Source organism: Danio aesculapii, chromosome 5, assembly GCF_903798145.1.
Source record: "Danio aesculapii chromosome 5, fDanAes4.1, whole genome shotgun sequence".
NCBI lineage: Eukaryota > Metazoa > Chordata > Actinopteri > Cypriniformes > Danionidae > Danio > Danio aesculapii.
This window is the reverse complement of record NC_079439.1, coordinates 56465140-56485954: the sequence shown is the minus strand read 5'-3', so window position 1 is coordinate 56485954 and position 20815 is coordinate 56465140. Positions and strand designations below refer to the sequence as shown.

The 20815-nt window shown below is 35.0% G+C and overlaps 1 protein-coding gene across 1 annotated transcript in view; it reads left to right on the top strand.

The window, feature by feature from the left end:
- Positions 1-15553: 15553 nt before the first annotated feature.
- fam189a2 (family with sequence similarity 189 member A2) overlaps positions 15554-20815 on the top strand; it is a 41538-nt gene continuing 36276 nt past the window's right edge. Inside the window, exon 1 of the mRNA XM_056458525.1 lies at positions 15554-16069. Within this exon, the coding sequence (XP_056314500.1) occupies positions 15770-16069 (300 nt within the window). The 5' untranslated portion in view covers positions 15554-15769. The remainder of the gene's footprint in view (positions 16070-20815) is intronic.

Sequence of the window (20815 nt, the reverse complement as noted above, 5' to 3'; positions counted from 1 at the left end):
AAAGTAACGTTAAAATACTGTAGTTCTGCATGGTAAAAATGTACAGTAAAATACTGTTTTTAGTTTTTCAGTATGTGTACCACTATTGTAATTAATGTTTCAATATAAAAAAAAAACTGTAAAATGCAACATAGGCTCATTCTAAAAACCCTATATACGTTTCTGGAGATCGCAGAATATGTAATCAGAGGTACGTATGGCTGTATTTTTAAAAAGTAACATACGGGGTGGTGTGATGCCATTCTTTTTCGCATTTACCAGCTGACCGCTTACCTCCGTATGGACAGCTTTACCGCTGTAACCAGTTTGTCGCATAAGCTCACCATGTATGTCGGTGGACTTGAGACGCAGAGAGTAGTTGACAAATGGGTTTTGAGTTCGGTGAAGAACGGTTCCAGAAAGCAGGTAAGACAAAAACAAAAGCTAAAAAATAATATAAACAAGTAAATAACAGTGTAAGAATGTGGTAAAATCTGAAAACATCAGACAAGGGCTTTTCTTTTTCTATATTGCTTCTGAAAATGGTTGGGTTTAGGGAAGTGGGTGGGCGGGTCAATCAATAAAATTGTTTGGGTTTAGGAAAGAAGGAGGGTGGGTCAGTTGATCGGTCAGTCATTCCGTCAGTCAAACAGTCAGTCAACAGTAGCTTCTGGTGGGTTTACGCGAGAACAGCAGGCACAAATGGCACTAGTGAGATAAATCTGAGATCTCAAAAAGCGTACACAGCAGCCTCTTGTGGATTCACATAAACTGCAAAAAAAAAGTACCTCCTGGGTTGTATTTTGCGATCTCCAGAAATGTATATAGAGGTACGTTTTCAGAATGAGCCTGGGTTTCATAAAATAGTAAAACTACTGTCATACTAATTTTAATAGTATTACATTAACTGTAAATGCAATACATCATTTTACCAATTATGTATTACATTTTACAGTTAATGTATTGTAATTAGTATTACAGTAATTTTACTATTTTATGAAATACAGCAACTACTGGATACTTGTTGCCAGTAACTTACTGTAATTGTTAGTAATACTGTTGCCTCAATACTGTTAATTTTAGTAACTTTTTTACAGTGTACAAATAAAAACAGCACTTCACAAAAAAACACACACTCACTCTTCTGTATAAAAGAGTGATACTATGCAAAATGTTTAAATTTCAAATAAAAGCAGTTTAGTCTATTATCAGCACTGCATTCACAAACCTCCACTATATTGTTAATATATTGTCTGCTTTTCAAAAGACACTTTGTCCAGTGAACCAATGAAAAAAACTAACGTCATATGAGACCATTTTCCCATTCTCTCCCTCTCACCATTGAACAGGACAAAGTGAAACAATGGAGGGTCACAGAGGTTAGAACTAAGGAACCATAGCCACATTACGCAGCAGCCCACAAGCACTGCATGGAGTTGAGGACAGATGTTCTTCAACAATGTCTCATTACACTGATGCCAAACAGCCAAAAACATTGTACAAATGCAAAAATTAAATGGTTGCTTTGTGCAGATTAAGTAGGGGAGACAGGTGAGCCAGTGTGTAAGTTGATCCACTCCCTGTATCAAGGCAAGCATTTAATTTTATTGATATGTGATCATACATTGTAGACCCACACATAATTTCTGCGGACCATAAAAGGAGAAGTATATGGAAGAAGAGGTTAGCATTAGTTTACTATTACTATTAGTTTGTGGCTTGTCAAAGTAAATAGTGACCATGTCAGAACTAATTGCTGCTAGATCTAATCAAATATTTCAAGATCTAAAACTATTTATACTGCATGCTTATGATGTACCAGTGTTTTACTTCATGTAAATGTTTAGCAAAATTTAACCAAGTTAGGTGAAGTTAATAAGCAAGCTATTGTTTTTCTTTCTTTCTTCAAAACAGCACCTAAGGAACAAAATGATCCAAATGCTATGGGGTAAATTAGGTCAGTGGTGTTTTGTTCTGGTGTTTTCCCCACTGAGTGATGTGCTGAAGTAACTAGCTCAACCTCTAAAATGTGCAACAATCTATAAGCTGATATTAACACATTGCTTATTAACATTCTAGGGTTGTGCAATATTGAATAAAAATGTGACAGAATGCTAAATATGCAATATTCGGCATGCAATTCACTATTCTAAAATAATATTTGAAAATGAAAATATAGATATAACCAACATATTTTCATATTATTTCAGAGAAAAGAAAGTATCACTGTAACTTTTGAAAGGTAACAGTCATGTTATACTGTTGTATAAAAGAAATCAGACATTAAATAATGTAAATAAACAAAATAGTAATAATAATAGTATTAAAATAGATATCACCACCGGTGTTCTCCACATATTGTTTTGAAAGTGCACGAATCGAAACTTAAAGTGCAATCCAGAAAACAAAAACACTTGAAACAGAACTTCTTTGCTATTTTAACACTGCTTGATTGCTTGGCCGTACAGTTTTTCAGAATCCATGCTAAAATCAATGCAAATCTTTGGACAAAAAAAACAGCATGTTAACTCTGCTTAGTTTCTGAGATCTGTGTTAACATAACTGAATATGTTCTGACGTTGTTCAGAAGATAGTTCACAAGAAGACTTGTGGTAGGCTCATAAATTGCACATTAACTACAAATTAGAGCTGCATGATATTGGGAAATGTTTTAATTTTCTGCTAAATGAATAAAAGATAAATAGCTCTATTTGGTAAGAATTCAGGTACAGAAATTGAATAACCAAATGTAAAATAGTACATAGTACATAGATCACTGCATTATGATCATTGTATGAATAATTCAATAAAATGATTTTTATTAAAGTTACAAATGGTACAATTTCTTGTGCCTGAATGCTTTAAACTCTCTTTAAATGTACATACAGTCACAGGCCTTACAAACACAAGCTAATGATAAACTTTTGCTTCATAAAGCTGCGGTCACACTGGGCTTTTTCCTCCCATAGACTTCCATTCATACGCACGCAAATGCGTCAGACCGGAAATGCAAGGTCATGCGTCAAGTTTCGCATGTAGCTACGGTGCAAAGTTCAAGCTTGGTGAACTCTGACCTGCGAAATCCCATCACTTGACTGCGTGAGACCAATCGAGGATCAAAACAGGACCTCTCTGGACAGAAATTTAAAACATGGAGCAATCGCTCGCTTTTTTTAATGTATAATAATCTTGTTTAATCCTGCCCCTTTTCACAGCGCCGTACAACAGAATTTCGCACACACAAAGCCCAGTGTGACCGCAGCTTTATGGTAAAAAATTTCAATGACTAGTAATACTCAACATTGCACTAACGAGACTCAGCTGCACTAATTCTCATCAAGAAGTGATGACAACTGATGAAAACCCCAAATTCAAATTTTCAAAAAAGCTCAGAATATAACTTAAACCCAATACAAAGAAAGTATTTTAGAAATCCAGGCTAACTGAAAAGTATGAACATGAAAAATATGAGCATGCACAGCACTTATTACTTGGTTGGGGCTCCTTTTGTCTGAAATACTGCAGCAATGCGTGGCATAGGTCAATCAGTCTTTGGCACTCCTCAGGTGCTATGAGAGCCTGGGTTGCTCTGATAGTGGCCTTCAGCTCTTCTGCATTGTTGGGTCTGGCATATCACATCTTCCTCTTCACAATACCAAGTTAAGGTCAGGTGAGTTTGCTGAAACCAGCTGTAACCCATGTCTTGCATGTCTGAGCGCAGGGGTTCTTGAAGCACTGACTCCAGCTGCAGTCCACTCTGTAAAACTCCCCCACATTTTTGAATGGGTTATTGCTTGTACTCTTTTTTTTCTACCACATTGTTTTCTTACCTTTGCCTCTCAATGTGGGCACAGAGCTCTGTGAATAGCCAGACTCTTTGCAATGACCTTTTATGTCTTGCCCTCCTTATGCAAGGTGTCAATGGTGTTCTTTTGGACAACTGTCAAATCTAGACTGATATACCATTTAAAAGCCTTAACAGGTTTTTGAGTTAAATAGCTGATTAGAGTGTGGCACTAGATGTCTTCAATACTGAACCTTTTCACAATATTCTAATTTTCTAAAATGTTGAATTTGGGGTCGTTAATAGTTGTCATCAAAATTAAAGAAATAAAAGCTTGAAATATATCAGTGTGTAGAACGAATGTATACATTAAACATTGTAAGTTTTATTTCTGTAATAGAATTAGTGAAATAAATATTTTTTAAATAAATCTAGTAAAATTTTATCAATTCTAATTATATGACCAGCACAGTATCATGTAAAGCTGTGGTCACACTGGGCTTTTCTCCCCATAGACTTCCATTCATACGCACGCGAATGCATCAGACCGGAAACGCAAGGTCATGCGTCAAGTTTCGCAGGTTGCTGCGGTGTAAAGTTCAAGCTTGGTGAACTCTGACCTGCGAAATCGTATCACTTGACTGCGTGAGACCAATCAAGGATCAAAACATGACCTCTCTGGACAGAAATTTAAAGCATGGAGCAATCGCTCGCATTTTTTAATGTCTAAATATCTTGTATAATCCCGCCCCTTTTCGCAACGCCGCATGACAGAATTTGCACACACAAACTCTAGTGTGACCAGGGCTTTAAGCTGCGGTCACACTGGGCTTTTTCTTCCCACAGACTTCCATTCATACGCACGCGAATGCGTCAGACCGGAAACGCAGGGTCATGTATTAAGTTTCGCAGTTCGCTGCGGTACAAAGTTCAAGCTTGGTGAACTCTGACCTGCGAAATCGCATCACTTGACTGGATCAAAACAGGACCTCTCTGGACAGAAATTTAAAACATCGAGCAATCGCTCGCTTTTTTAAATATCTGATAAGCTTGTTTAATCCCGCCCCTTTTCGCAGCACCATACGACAGAATTTCACTCACACAAAGCCCAGTGTGACCGTAGCTTTAGACCTAGATTAGCTTGTTCAGGTGTGTTTGATTAGGGTTGGAGCTTAACTATGCAGGACACCGGTCATCGACTTATTACAGCAGATTAGCATCATGCAAAGGAGGGGTTTGGAAAAAATGAATTGCTGAACAAATCATATGGAAGTCAATGTAATAATTAGGTAAAAAATAAGGTCACACTTTATTTTGATGGCTTATTTGTTAAATTTAAGTTACATTGCAACTAATTCTCATTAGGTTATAAGTAGACTGTTAAGTTAGCGTAAGTTGAAATGTACTTGCTAACTTTCTTATAGTGAGTTAAATGTCTGTTGAAGGAGCTGTATCAGCAGATATTAAGCAGACAGTCAACTAAAACTCAAATGGACCATGAAAATAAAGTGTTACCAAAAATAAATGCATATTGTAAGACAATGAATGCGTTTTCTGACCTTGAATGCATATCAGCCTGTTGTTTGACCCCCAAAACCAAAATATGGCTTTTTATAATGCATAAAAAGGGTTCCTTAAATGCTTAGTGGAATAACAGTAGGAGGGCTTGGAGCAGATCTATAATCTCAGTATGGCGTCTTCCTACTATTATCCAGAATGCAAAACAACAAAATGACGGCTACACACTGGCCCTGAGTAAAGAATATAAATGAATCCAGTAATGTAAGGGTGTGGTTTCCACTGTTTATTTTAAATAGACTAAATCTAGTTTTGGTTCTTCCTGAGGTAACACCATGGACGATGGAAAAACATCCTCACTTTAAATATCAGCAGTGCTATGAATGGGTACAGATGCCTATATTTGTATTTGAGCATAATTAGGACTTTCCTGAATTTTTGTTCTCAACGCTTTGATCTTTATACAACATAGGGGTCATTTCAGTGAGGTTATTGAGGGCAAATCTGCATGCACAGCTAAAAGGACTGAGACAATATTAAGCCTTTCTTTTGTCGCATGTTATCAATTTGTGCATGTAGTTGCAATACATATTATTAAAGGCCGTTTTCTTAAAATGGCTCTTAGAACTTTACTAGAACAGAACTTTTTATTGCATAGCATAACATTTATATTCTAAAGTTTTTTTTACAGAGGAATATGTTCATAAATAATATGCCTGTTTATAGATATTTTGTTCTACCAAAAAATGTCTGCCTGTTCAAAGTATTTTTTTTTTACACATGGTGCCCAGGGTTAAATTTTTGAGAACTGAAAAGTATGTGCTCACAGGTAAATATGGCTGCGGTTTGTGTGTAAAACAAACGCTATGGGGCGGTACTGCTGACTGACTACTGTAGCTTTTACTTCACTTTCTTTATTGTCCACAAGTGGAAATTTACCTTTGGCTTCACCATTCACATTATACACATCACAGACAAAACAGGCAACACAAATACATTCAATGTCATCACATAAATCATATTAAAAACTCAATTTAAAGCCCTATACATACTACATACAGAACCCAGTATTTAAAATTCTAATGGCAGTCGGCACAAAGGACATTTGATACACATTTTCTTTACTTGAGGTTGTCAAAAAAACATCTTTTTGATGGCAAGAGATGAAATTTTAGATTTAAAGGATGGGAACAGTCTTCAATGATGACATGTGCTTTCTGTTTAATTCTCATTGAATAGATTTCATTCGGTTGTCTTTGTGCTTTACCTACAATTGCACAGGCAGTTGTTACTACTCTGCTTTTCCTTAGTTGGAAACAGTCCATACTATGCAATCATGTTAAAACTCACAACATTTACAACCAAGTTCTTGCATACCATCTCCAGAATATCTTGACTCACACCAAATTGTTGTAACCTCCTAAAGAAATATAATCTCTGCTCATTGCTTTTTTTTTATGCACTCTGCATTTGCAGCAAATCTCAATCCACTATCAATAAATGTTACTAAATATTTAAAACATCCAACTGTCTCTATTTCAAGTCCCCCGGTGACCAGCGGTTTCAACCCTTGAGTAAGAACTAGTTTATTTGTACTAATTATCATCTCCTTGGTTTTATTAAAATGGATCTCCAGTTAACCTCTTTTACACCAATTCTGAAGCTAATTTATGTATCTATAGCACAAGGTATCTCCTTCTATTCCTGTTTTAGTCAGCCGGCCAACAAGTGCCATATCTTTTTCATATTTAAATAACTTAAAACCTAATTCTGAGATTTGAGTGCTGCAAATTAAATGACTAATTAGTGCAAACTAATGCAAATGAGTGAATATTTAATTTGATGATGCATATTTTGCATATCTAAACATAACATTTTCTAAAACTTGCAATACAAAAAGGCTCACTATTCTTTAAGGAATATTTGTAAAAATGTCATTAACCAAAAAGGTCTCACCATCCATTTATTCCCAAAGTATTGATTTTTTACCCCCTCTAATATGCCACTAAATAGGTGGTGAGATCTGTTTGGTTATGAGAATATTCTAAATATTTTCTTTTGTGTTCAGCAGAACAAAGAAAATTATATGTGTTTGGAATAAACTGTGGGTGAGTATTTTTTGGCAGGTTTTCATCTTTGGGTGAACTATTCATTTAAGGTAATCAATCTGTGGAAGTATTGTGATAATTATTGCTGGGTTTTTTTTTTTTTTTTTACCCTATTCATGCTGTTAAAATACTTTTCATTAAACTGTAGCTTGATTGAAAAAAAAAAGTTAAAACGAGACTGAACAACTTGAATTTTTGTTTCTATATGTATCATGTCCAATGGCTCCCTCCAGTGCCCACGAGGTGCTGTTAGCTTGTTACAGTTATTGTTTTTCCTAAAAGTGTCGTGTACTATTCTCAACCAACTTAAGGGTACTGCCAGCCAACTGATTTTATTTTAAAATGTAACACATAACAGACTGTTTTTAATGCAAATACTCGCAATGACAGCCATTTAATTTGTGTGAGTGTGTGAGTATTCTCCATATAAACAGAGAAAACTAAATTTATTATTTTTGAAAATAATTTTCGTAGATATGTGCCTACGTTCCTACAACATAATAGGAGAAAACAGTACATGAAGCAAGAAATTTCTGGATGCCCTACTGCTTCTGCACAGATTCTGGAATGTATATCAGATGGGCACTTATTTGCCAGAAGGCCATAGGAAGGCATTTGGCACATAGAAGAAGTAGGAGAAGAGGATATATTATAATATTGAGGGGAAAAATGGATGTAGACATATAGAAATGCAAGTTATAGAGTGGAAAAACTATTACATCAATTTGTATGCAAAAATATGAGGCGCCATGTAGGATTTAAATCAAACTTGGCTTATCAACACATAGATAAAACACGCGCATATACACCTATAAATTACTCGCATATACATCTATACTATTGGATGTTCAAAACAATATATATGAAACTTGCGTATATACATATTTTATGCATGCATACACCCACATACACACGCACATATATATAAAGTCGATCCTTGCATAAATACCCAGATTAACTCCATGCAAACTCACCTATACAAACTCGCATATACATATAAACTTAAACTATGCATACTCTCGCCTATGAATATAAACTTGATGTGTGTATAAACACCCACATAACACTCATGCAAACATACAAAATACAATTTTGGATGACCTACTACTTCCGGCTAGATTCTGAAATGCGCATCCCATGCACGGTGCGCTATCCCATAGTGCCTTGGAGAGAATTCATGAGGGTTGGTAACGTGATCATGACAAAATGGCAGATGTAGTACATCCAAATTCCATTCATATTGTATAAAACATACTTTTCTAATGGCCGAGTAGTACGTTTAAATTCAAATGCTGTACCTACTGAGTAGTACACTCAGACACTTTGCATGAATTCTCAGTGTAAAAGAAAGTTGTTTCAGATTAAAAGGATGTTTTTAATGCAGGTAGTGGACAATCCCATCTATCCTTTTATATTTGTGAAAAAACCTAATTAAATTAAAAGGTTTAACATTAAAATCTTTCTTATATATCATTCATTAATTTATTTTCTTTTCGACTTAGTCCCTTAATCCGGGGTCGCCACAGCGGAATGAACCGCCAACTTATCCAGCACGTTTTACGCAGCGGATTCCCTTCCAGCCACAACCCATCTCTGGGAACTTTCTTATATATTTTATAGTATATTTATATAATATTTATATTAATATTTTCATTATTTAACAGAAGTTATACCTCTGTTAATCGCATTCTTTCTATTTTATCAGCTTTGCAATATCCTCATTCGTGATAAATTGTATATATGTATGTGAATTTTATATTGTATGTTTGCAAGTGTTTATACATGCAATGATTTCAGGCATTGAGGCTATATGCGAGTATAGGTGTGATTGCATGCAGCATGTTCATATGTATGTGCATGTGTTAATGTGGGTGTATATGCAAGGATCAAGTTTATATGTATATGCAAGCGTTTGCTTGTAGGGAGTATACTGTATGTATGTGCGAGTGTTAATGTGGGTATTTATGCAAGGATCGAGTTTATGTGTATGTGCGTGTATACAGTATGTCGGTGTATGCATGCAATACGTTTATATACGCAAGTTTCATATATATTGTTTTGAACATCCAAAAGTACAGATGTATAACGAGAGTAATTTATGGGTGTATTTGCATGTTTTAGTATGTGTTGATAAGCAAAGTTTGATTTAAATCCTACACGGCGCCTCACCATTTCACTGGAGTGCAGTGTATTTGTTAGGGAAGCAGACGGACAAACAAGGTGAGTAAGTTATGAAAGATGTTTATTCCAACAGTACAGCACAAAAGAATAACGTAGGGGAAGTGAATGGAGTTTGGTTGAGCTGATGATCCCTCTTGGTGGCAGGTTGGATGACTGACACTGAGGAAGACCGAATGCACACACCAGAGGGCTTGCGGGGAAGACAGACTGACGATACACACAACTCTGACAGGACACCGGGAACACTGGACAAACTGGAAGGAAACAGAGATCATGTAAGTTCAGACGATGATATGGAATGATAGTGACTACCAGGAGTTACTCGCTATGAGTCCGCTTCATGGGAACGAGACTGGACAATGAGTGAGGTGAGGTGTGTGCTTATATAGTGAGTAGGAGTGATTGGGTGCAGCTGTGTGTGATTAATACTCAGGTGAGGAGGCTCGTTGTGTGATACTGGTGGAAGAGCCTGGCCAATCTGTGACAGTATTGTTCTGTTCTTCTAAATGGCTGTATTTAAATTTCTGTCATGTTTCGTCTGGTGCAAACAGTCCAATTGCTAATCATTGCTAGCGTGTTGTTAGGACATGGGGTTTCAATGTAACCTGCTCTTCTAATGTTTACATTTGTAATATTTATATTTTTTGCTAATTAATAACCTCATATGGAACTCTGAATCTGCGTCTCATTTCAGAGTCTGCTACTGTCCACTGGAGGTTGCATTTTGGTAGTGGATGTGTACTTTGAGAGCCTTTCTGACTGAATGAATGACATATGCATTTTTCTACCAAGACAACCTGGGGTGTTGAAATATAATTAGCCAAACTGGCATTGGGTTGGTAAAATGACAAAACAAAGACATTCCAACACACAATGGACATTTTCATCTGACTTCAGCATTGTTTTTAGGTGAGAATTAGCCCTGATACTTTAATCACAGGTGAACAGTTTGCCCATGTGAATTGGACAGACCCCAAAAAGATCTCCTAGTAGCTGTGTTTGGAAGGAACACCGTTGGAACACAACGCATTGGAGCATTTTCCAGTATAGCAGTCAGAAACAAAGAAGCTAAGCAAAGTGATAATTACACTTTATTTTAAAAATCATATCAGGGCTTGACATTTAGCATAAAATTAAATTTGTCGTTTAAATGAATTAGTCATTTGACAGATCGAAAAAATAATAATTGAGAAATTTCACATAAGATAAGTCTAAATAAATGACATCTAAGTATTAATTATGGTTAGACATTTACACATTTATCAATCTTTAAATGAGTGTGCTATGTGGAGTCAAATTTATTTTTTGCTTTATGAGTTATCAGTTTGTTTAGCAGTTCATAGACATTTCTTAAATAAAATATAAATTTAACATTTTTAAATTTACATTTTTTACAACCTGTGGCTGGTTTGGGCACTGCTGATTCAGGGGGATGAAGCTTTAATGACTCTATTGGTTAATAATCCTATCACACAAAGAGGACTGTCAGGCATTTGCTCTCGGATGGAGATGTGTCAAAATAAGTTTTTTTTTTTTTTTTCTCTGACAGGGTACATCAAAAATATAATAAAAATAAATATAATGTTGAAGCCAGCCAAATAAAGAATACCATCTCTCAAAAATGCGCAGATGAGTGCAAAATGGTACCACAATTTTGTGTAATTTCTATTTGTGTAATGTGATTATTTTTGATCTGTTCATATGAAGGAAGACTGAATTAAAATTGAAAATAAAAACAGCGTCTGAACCGCTAGTACCTCCTGACCCCCCCTGACTGCTCCACGCTTCAGGCCCTCCACAGCCCCATACTCCAGGTCTTCTGGGTTCACCTCCGCTGGCATGTTTGTCAGTGATCTAGCCCTGCAGTTCGCATGAGAACACTCACTATCATTTACGCTACTACCCACCCACCACTGAACTGGATTACACCATCATACACCTCACACACACCAGTTCCAGATCAACCAGGACTGATTACCAGTACTATAAATGTACCTCACTTTCACACTTTGACTTTGCTGAGTCCTGTCATTATAATGCGTTCCTTGTCCTGCCTTACCATACTTTGACCCCTGTTTGTTTCTTTAAGTTGTTTTGCTGCCTGTACTGACCATTTGCCTGTATTCTGACAACACTCTTGGATTACTCTTATGCTCCTGCTAGCACCTGTTGTGACCATTATCTGCCTGACAGTTCTCTAAAATAAACTGCATTTGGATCCTCTGCTCTGTTGCCAACCCGACTCATTACAGTCCCATTTACAGTGTGTGTATGGTCTCAATTAGTGTGGATGTGTAAATACTGTTCACATCTAAAGTATCAAAGACTTGATCCACTGATGAACTTAAGACACATGCAGCAATTATGGCAATCCCAGCTCAACACAGTGTTGCTAACTATTTCCAATGAAAAGTAGCTAAAGCCTGCCCTAAAAGTAGCTAAATAATGCCAGATGACATCACTCACTAATTTGCATATCAGTGACGTCATCACGTAGTATCTGACAAGCTTAAGCCTGTCATGTCTCTACTCTCTGAGGCGCCATGTATTATATTATACTAAAACATTATATCCAGATGCACAATAAGTAGGTTATTATTAACATATTACTTTGTGTGATGATGTCATTGCATAATCGCAACTCAAAACTACATCTTTATGCATTATACAAAATAAGTAATGTAATCTCAAATTGACTGGTCATCTCAGCAAAAACATTATTTGAAATATGTCCATATAGATTTTAATGAAAAATATAGTTGACTATTTGTAAAAGTAATACAAACACTTTTTGATCAGATTTTTTTTATTTTTAAATATAACACTGAACATGAACAGTTACATTCTTTTAAAAAAAACACAGCTTGTGTACTTACTCTTTTTAACTTGTGAAATATTTATTGCAACAATTATAGCACTATTGGAATTTATTGCTACCTAAATTACCCACTATTATACATGTTGTCTTCTATATGTTACTAAGAAATTAATAAATGCCTAACATTGAGGACAGTGTCTGTATCTCTCAAAGTTGATTAGAACTAAATGTTTAGAGATGGTGTGACACAACGTGTACCTATGTGTGCCTTTGATGTACTCCTTGATTCTTCTCACGTCATTATCGCAGCACCAATGGCATCTAAATTAGGCACAGAAATTCATATGGTGATTAGGTCCGATGCATAATGGTTACATAGATATATGTATATATACCATATATATACCAAATTGGCACCAGGTTTCAGTGCCCAACCCTAGAGTTCATATTGGTAATGTACACACAACATCAAACTGTAATATCATTAGATCATAGATACTTATATCATAGATATTTTGTTGTTTTTAGGTTGCATTGGAAAGTAACCAAAATGCAACGTCTGTCTGACATTAGACATTGACTTCGGCCTGACATTGGGTTTTGTCGTCAACCTGATTTTCATTTCCAAACAAAATCCAATGCCCCACAACGTTGGGGTACAATGTTGATGTCCTGTGCCTGCTGGGTATTTACAGAGTGAGTTTTCCTATCCTATGAGTAGACCCTGCTTCTTAATTATTCATGACAGCATGAGCTTTCTGATGACATGCCAAGCGGTGAGACTACGGCATCAATTAGCCATTCATGAGGGGTTGTTTCTATGATCCACAGGATATGCTGCATGGCTTTCCCCGAGATGCTGTCAGGGCTAACGATACAGCCAAGCTGTTCGTGTGTATCAAGTTTTTTTTGTCAGGAGAGCTATACGAGAATTGGAGAATGGCGGACTTTGTCTTTTATTAGTTGAGTTTGTTACCATTCAGACACATCTCCTCCATGTTCATCCATGTTTAAAATCTTCCAGATTACCTCCTCCCTTTTGCTTGCAGCAACATCCACCACCATTATGTGGTTTTTTTTAAGTTCTGAGGTCGATCTTGATGTGAAAGAGGTGAGTTTTATGACCCTTTAACAAAATACACATTATACCACATTATATGACCCGATGGAAAATTGCCAGGTGGAAAGGATGAACCGCACTCTTGGTAACATGATTTGTGCACTGCCCCCCAGAACTAAACTCAGAAAACAGCTCAATACCTTAACATTTACTTATAATTTTATGGTTCATCAAACAACATGTTTTTAATCTTTTGTATGTACAGCCATACTCCTAGGCTACTTGTGGACCTCATGTTTGAAAGTGTTCTTTTGAATGAGGAAACAGTTTTATGCCCCCAAGCCAGAATGCACTCTGTCACTCCAAAATACTTTAAATGTTTCTCAAAATAAAATATATTGTGTTCAAAGGGTGTTAAAGTTTTTAGTTTTTTTTACCCAGTCATTTAAAAAGAATCTATTTTAGATCAGTTAATACCATCAAACTGTGATATTTTTATCCAAGGTTATCATATTATTAGAATCGTATACCGCCTATGCCTAGATGTGACTGCATTTGCTGCTGATGAGTGTGATGTTCCTTATGTTGTATTCCAAGTTGATGTTCAGACAGTCTATGAAGAAAGCTCTGTTAATGAGCCTTCTCTTCCCTCAGAAAAGACTGAGCTGTCTTTGAAAAGACCTGATCAGAGTAAGGGTTTTTGCATTATACATGACAGACTTGTAAAACAGTTGTAAATAGGAAAATTCAGACCATGTCCAATCAATTTGTTCAGAATTGTTGGGGGTATAGCAACATTAAAAGCACATTTGCAGTGGTTTTAGAAAGTAGTTTTTTATTGTTTTTATTTCTTCTATTGTTGTTACTATATTAATTCATGTGCTTTCTGTTGAGATTTTCTAATAGAGGTTTATATTTTGGAGTAGTGTGCAAAGACTGGTTATGCATTGGGCACATTCTAGCATATTCAGACTATTTTTAATCTGGTTATAAAAAAAAGGAAACAATGTTTTGGAGCTATTGAGCATTTTTATGTATATATTTGTATACACAAAAAGGTGTAATAACCATTTGTGTGTAGTTTATTAATATAGACAGTTATGCAATATTGGATGTCTGTTGAAAAGATATCTAATATATTGAAAAGATGTGTATAGTATGTCTTTATTGTTGGGTAAAGGAGTAGCGAACCTGTCTTTAAAAATCTTTCAGTGAACAGTGATAATGTTCTTCAGCCTATAGTTTAATGGTCACACCTGAATGCTAAGTAACTTGACTGTTTAGGTGAGTATTTTGTTTACTTTTGGCTTTTTTTTTATTATTATTTGTTTTATGTTCTATTGTTCTTTTATCTTTTTTTTTTTTTTTAACTACGAGTTTGAGAAACTTGTCTGCATTCGTTACTTGATGCTATTTATAATCTAGTGACATCTGGTGGGGTGAGTGTAACGGGATTATGTTGATTTCATTATATTTTCTTCTTGGTTAGTATCAATTTAAAAATGTTTTGTGTTCATAAACATAAATGTAAAAAGTGTCTGTAAGATGACAGTGTTTACACCTCTTCTCCCCCGTGGCTTTAACATCAGGTGTCACAGTTTGAATGGTCTTTTCCACCTTTCTCCTGGACAGCAGAGGTGTTCCAAGTTACAAAAAAGTTAGCATTGATCGTAAATGACACATACACCCTCACATAACAACATATTTAAGTTTGGTTTTAATTACTTGTTTATTAACTGATAAGAACAATTGTAAGAGTTGAAACCAGGTTGAAACAATTGCTCAACATTTGTGAACACACAGACACCAAACATAACATATGGTAAGCAAAATTAGCAGAGCATGATAAAGGTTTATGTGTCTTTGAATGCATAATAATAATTTAATAATAATCATATATACATAAGTGTGATAAAGAAGGTTTGAGTGTTCTGTTGTTTATTTACAAGAAGAGCATATAAAGCTTTACTTTTATTTACACCGATGGTCTATCATCATGTTATATTTGATATGAAAATATGACATTTTTTCAAGTGATTTCATCTCTTTTCTGCGCCTTTCTCCAAATAGGCGGAGAGATTCCCACGCGCCCCTCCCCCGCCTTTCCGCCGCTCTGCCAAAAAGTGAAACCAAATCCGAGCAGCAGGTCACACAGCCCAGTTATTTTAAAACCACTACGACAGGACCATGGAAGTACGTGGTACGGGCGGTTTATAGAAACAGCCGTCGCCCCCACAGAAACAGAGTGAAACAATGAGGGAGCGCCACGGTACTCGTTTAACGTGTATTGTTATTGTTGTTCGGCCGCTCGTGCGTCTCCAATGTCTCTTCCCGTAGTCCTGCCTGGGTCTTGTTGTCGTTTATCGGGGGCTGCTTTGGCCCATCAGCTCGCAGACGCACCTTACAGAACTCGCAGCCGTTGTGTGTCTGCTCTTTCGTCCCGCATGTCTGGACCTCAGACCCGACTTAGTCCGGCGGTGCTGCCCGCTCGCCCTCTGCTCTCCCTCGGCTTGCTGCAGTTGGTTCTCGGCTGCTCCATGGTGGCGCTCTCTTTCGGGGCTCTGTCCCTTAGCAACTCGCCCCCTATTAGAAACTCCTGTCCGTTTTGGGCCGGATCTTCTGTGAGTATTAAATTACTGGCCATGAAGTGCTAATGCATTTATTTTGTACCGCATGTGGATTCACATATTTATATTTACTACAGCCATATGTCTACAGTATTTTTATTGATCTATTACAAATCAACAGACGTTGAAGAAGAGTTTTATTTTGTGGTCATGTTTTGTTCTAAAAGAGAAACGTAGTGTTCTTTTTAAAATTATTTAAATTTTAATTTAATTAATTATAATTTTTAAAATTAATTCAGTGCAACAAGAACAAGAGGTATTACATTTCACAGTTTTCTGAAAGAGACAAATATAAAAAATATACATTTACATGAAATTAAATGTTTTCAGCGTTACATGTTTTCAGTGCTTTTTTTGTTTTGTAACTGTTCTAAAAGATTTACATATAATTTAAAGTCATTCACAAAATTGGAAAAGTTTGGTTTACATAGAGTCCACTTTTTCTTAAGTATAGGGTATTTTTCAACATAAACAAATTAAAAATATGTTGTCCTTTACAGTTCAAGTTGTCATTATCAGAATAAAACAGTACCTCAAATAAACAAATTTCTATCTTAAATTCCATTTTTTGTTAATAAACAATTTAAAATCTTTCCAAAATATTATTGAGTAAATACAATTAAAAATATATATGCAAAATTGTTTCTTTTTCTTGACCACAAAATTCACACATATATGAAGTATTAAGTTTGAATTTTTCCAAAGCATGGTTAGCAGGATCAATTCTATGAAGTATTTTGTAAGACAATTATGCAAAATTTATTTGTCAACTTCCAAGCTTAAACCCAAGAAATATTAGCAAATAATGAAAGCCAAATATATCTTACTGTAAGTAGAGACAACAAGTGCATTCTTTATAACCTTATTGTTACACTGTTGCTTTAAAACAACATTTTCAATGAAAATGTTTTCACAATCATTACCTATTCTAATCCCTTCTGAAATACAGTTTTTTAAAAGCAAAACCACACCCTTTGGAATTGCGTTCAAAACAATAGGGAATTTTCTCAGTTTAACTGGTAATTAAATTTTTTTTTTTAAAGAAATTCAGTATAAGATAACAAATATCCATGATGATTAACTACCTCACAAAAAATACCATTATTGAACAAATTCTAATAAAAAAAAATTGTATTTAAATAAAACATCCTTTTTTCCATATGAAACAATTGTGGGGTGAAAAATTGCATTTCTATACCAATTTCCATGACAGTAGGGCTTGTCTGTGAAAACTGGCCAATTTAACTGGAATTTTGTCAACAGAAAAATTACATTTCAACAAAAAGTCTATGCCACAAAGATATTGAATATATAATTAGGAAAGACATTGAAATAATTTTCTCTATCTTCATAAATCCAATTAACCATTTAATTAAGTGTTATTAAGAGTATTATGTTCTTTAGAATTACTAATGACCTGTTTTAAATATTGTGGTTTATTTCTCAAATAAAGTTATAAAGTATTTTATCCAGATCTTTAATAACATTGGGAGGCACGTCTAACAATAATGAGGTAAATACGAATCTAGATATTCCTTCTGCCTTTGATAACAATACCCTCTCAAATACTGAGATGTCCCTCATCAACCACATATAAAATTTTATTTTTAGTTTTCTCAATAATTGGCTCAATTTTATTGACTTCTTAGTTTTTAATTTTTACAAATTATTACAGCCAAATATGTTAATTTATGTTTAACATGAATATATTCTATTTTTATAAAGGAGCATTCTTTAAGGGGAAATAATGCAGATTTATCTAGATTCATTCTAAGGCCTGAAACATAAGTGAATTTCTCAATATATCTAATATTTTTTTTTCAAAAAAACTGCTATATCATCAGCGAACTGACGTTTAAATTTTACACCTAAAGCAGTGATACCATTAAATGGACTTTTTTATTATGCAGTGCTAAAACTTGAGTAACTAAAAAAAATAAAAAAGGAGAGAGAGGGCAACCTTGTCTAATGCCACAATGAAAATCAAATCTTTGGAATGTACCATGCACAAGTTTGACTATTACTCTCTATGCAATGTTCTAACTGCTTTCAAATACAAATCTCAAAAACCAAATATTTGAATAACTTTAAAAATAAAGCTATGAATCACTTTATCAAAAGCTTTATAAAAAGCAATAAATTAAATAAAACTATCATCCTTGTTAAAGTGATTTCTTATATGATGGCCTTGCATAAACCTAGACTGTTCTAAATCAATTATTTCACCTAATCACTGCTTAAGTGTTCTGGCAAAAATCATTGCAACCAACTTACTGACATTATTAAGCAGACTAATAGGCCACCAATTTTAAAGAAACAGGCAATTCACCATATGGTATAGCTTCTAAAAATACTAATAGTAAAAAGGGTGAAAGTTCTTTAAAAAAACTAAAATTTAATACCTCTTCAATATCTCATTCTTTATCACAAATATTCTGAAAGTCCTGGTCTATTTTTGGTATCCCTCACCAAGTGATTTAAAAAAGTGTCAATGTTTAAAGAAGCCGATGTAGAAGAATACAAATTACTTAAAAACTGAGCATCATATTTTGAAATAGTTGAGGAATTATCTACTAATTTGTTATTAATCATTAATTTTGAGACAAAGTCAAAATCACCACTCCTTTTTTAAGGCCAAAAAAATTGAGTATTTTTTCCCCTCCAACCATTTTAGTCTAGTTCTAATAAAAGCTCCTCTTGCTTTATCCTCATATATGTTATCTAATTATATCTGTAATAAATCAAATTTTTGTGACTCACAATCAGTCAAAGCTTCCTTTTTTCATTCATTCATTCATTCATTCATTTTCTTTTCAGCTTAGTGCCTTTATTAATTTGGGGTTACCACAGCTGAATGAACCGCCAACTTGTCCATAACGTTTTACGCAGCGGATGCCCTTCCAGCTGCAACCCATCACTGGGAAACCTCCACACACACTCATTCACACACATACACTACGGAAAATTTAGCTTACCCGATTCCCCTATACCGCATGTCATTGGACTTGTGGAGGAAACCGGAGCACCCGGAGGAAACCCACGTGAACACAAGGAGAACAAACAAACTTCACACAGAAATGCCAACTGACCCAGTCAAGGCTTGAACCAGCGACCTTCTTGCTGTGAGGCGATTTTGCTACCCACCGTGCCACCGTGACACCCCTTCCTTTTTCTATTTACATAAATTTAAAATATCCTCAATCATTTTTCTTTCCTTTTTACAATTTTTAATACCAATATTTCTTGATTGATATATGTCGTTCTAATATTAAACTTCATTAATTCCCAAAATTTTTCTTATGATTTCTCTAAACTTTCATTTTCAAGCAATTTGTGGTCTTTATGGTCCGTCATTATGCAATGTTCTATCAATACAGACATTAGATTATTAATTAAATCATTAGACACTAACCAATAGTCAATAATATGAGAATGAAGAGACACAAGTCCCTATTACACCACGTATATTCTTCCGTCTGGGTTATTATGTCGCCACACATCAATAAGACCCAATCTTAAGCATACATTATCTAATTCAGTAGAAGCAACCGCTTTAGTTTAGTTAGACCATCTATCAATGGTTTCATTAAACACTGTATTGAAATCTCCTCCCCAAATTACTTTGGCTCAAAGATACATGGAAATGAAGTGTTGAATCCTTGATTCAATATTTGAAAAAAGTATATCGTTACTCACTTTGTTATTAGTTGCATAACAGTTGACTAATATAAATAGTTTATTTTCCTTATATACAACAAGTAATATCCATCTACCACAATCATCCTTTTCAAATTTTAATAATTGCCCTGTTAATTTATATTGTAAGATCGCAACTCCCGTTAAGCGGTTACTACCAAATGACAACCAAATCTCTTTTCCCCACTGATTTTTCCAAAATACTGCATCTGAAGAACGTGCGTGTTTCCTGGATTAAACAAAACTTTTCTCTTCAAGATATCAAGAATACCTCTGACATTTGATAGAAAACAAAGAAAAAGACATATGTGTTAAAATTTTTTAAAGAACAACAAAAGTAAATAAAACTCTAGACTTTTACATAACGGGATTTCCACTAATTAACACAGAATGTCACTATTTAAAACTCAGAGAGAGAACAGCTACAACAAAAAAGTAAAAATGAATGTGCATTCAGTGTCTGTAAGCATCAGATTTCAAACTCCAATGGCACTTTTGCTATTTTAAGGACTGAAAAATCTGCTCTGCGCTGCGGCTCATGGTCTAACAGGGTTGAGCTTATTCTCTTAATGAGTTATAGGTGTAGTTTGAGCATAAACCAACCAGAGTCTCATCTCCCATTCCCTTTAAGAGTCAGAATCATCATGCCGAGGTGCATTTGCTATTCACTTGGCAAACTTTTTAAGTGGAAAAATTGACTTCACTAGCGAGAAAAAAGACCATCTGCAGCGCGAGAATGAGAGAGTGAGCTTCCTCATTCTTTACTTTCACTTTCTCTCTTTCGTGGATAAGGAAACATGTTGTACGCACAGACATCCAATAGCCTACATAATTAATTTTGTTTGTTAAGCACAAAGGTTCGTTTAAAACTATTTCTAAATTCAGTTCTAATTTCCAGAAAACGAATAAATGAACAATAAAAAAAAGAGTTATAGCTAAACATACATGCTATGCCCATATGGTCCAAAACCTGACAGGTGGGCAAATCTAAGCTTGTTTTTAATAAAACAAATATAAATATGCATATAATAAATACTACTACTA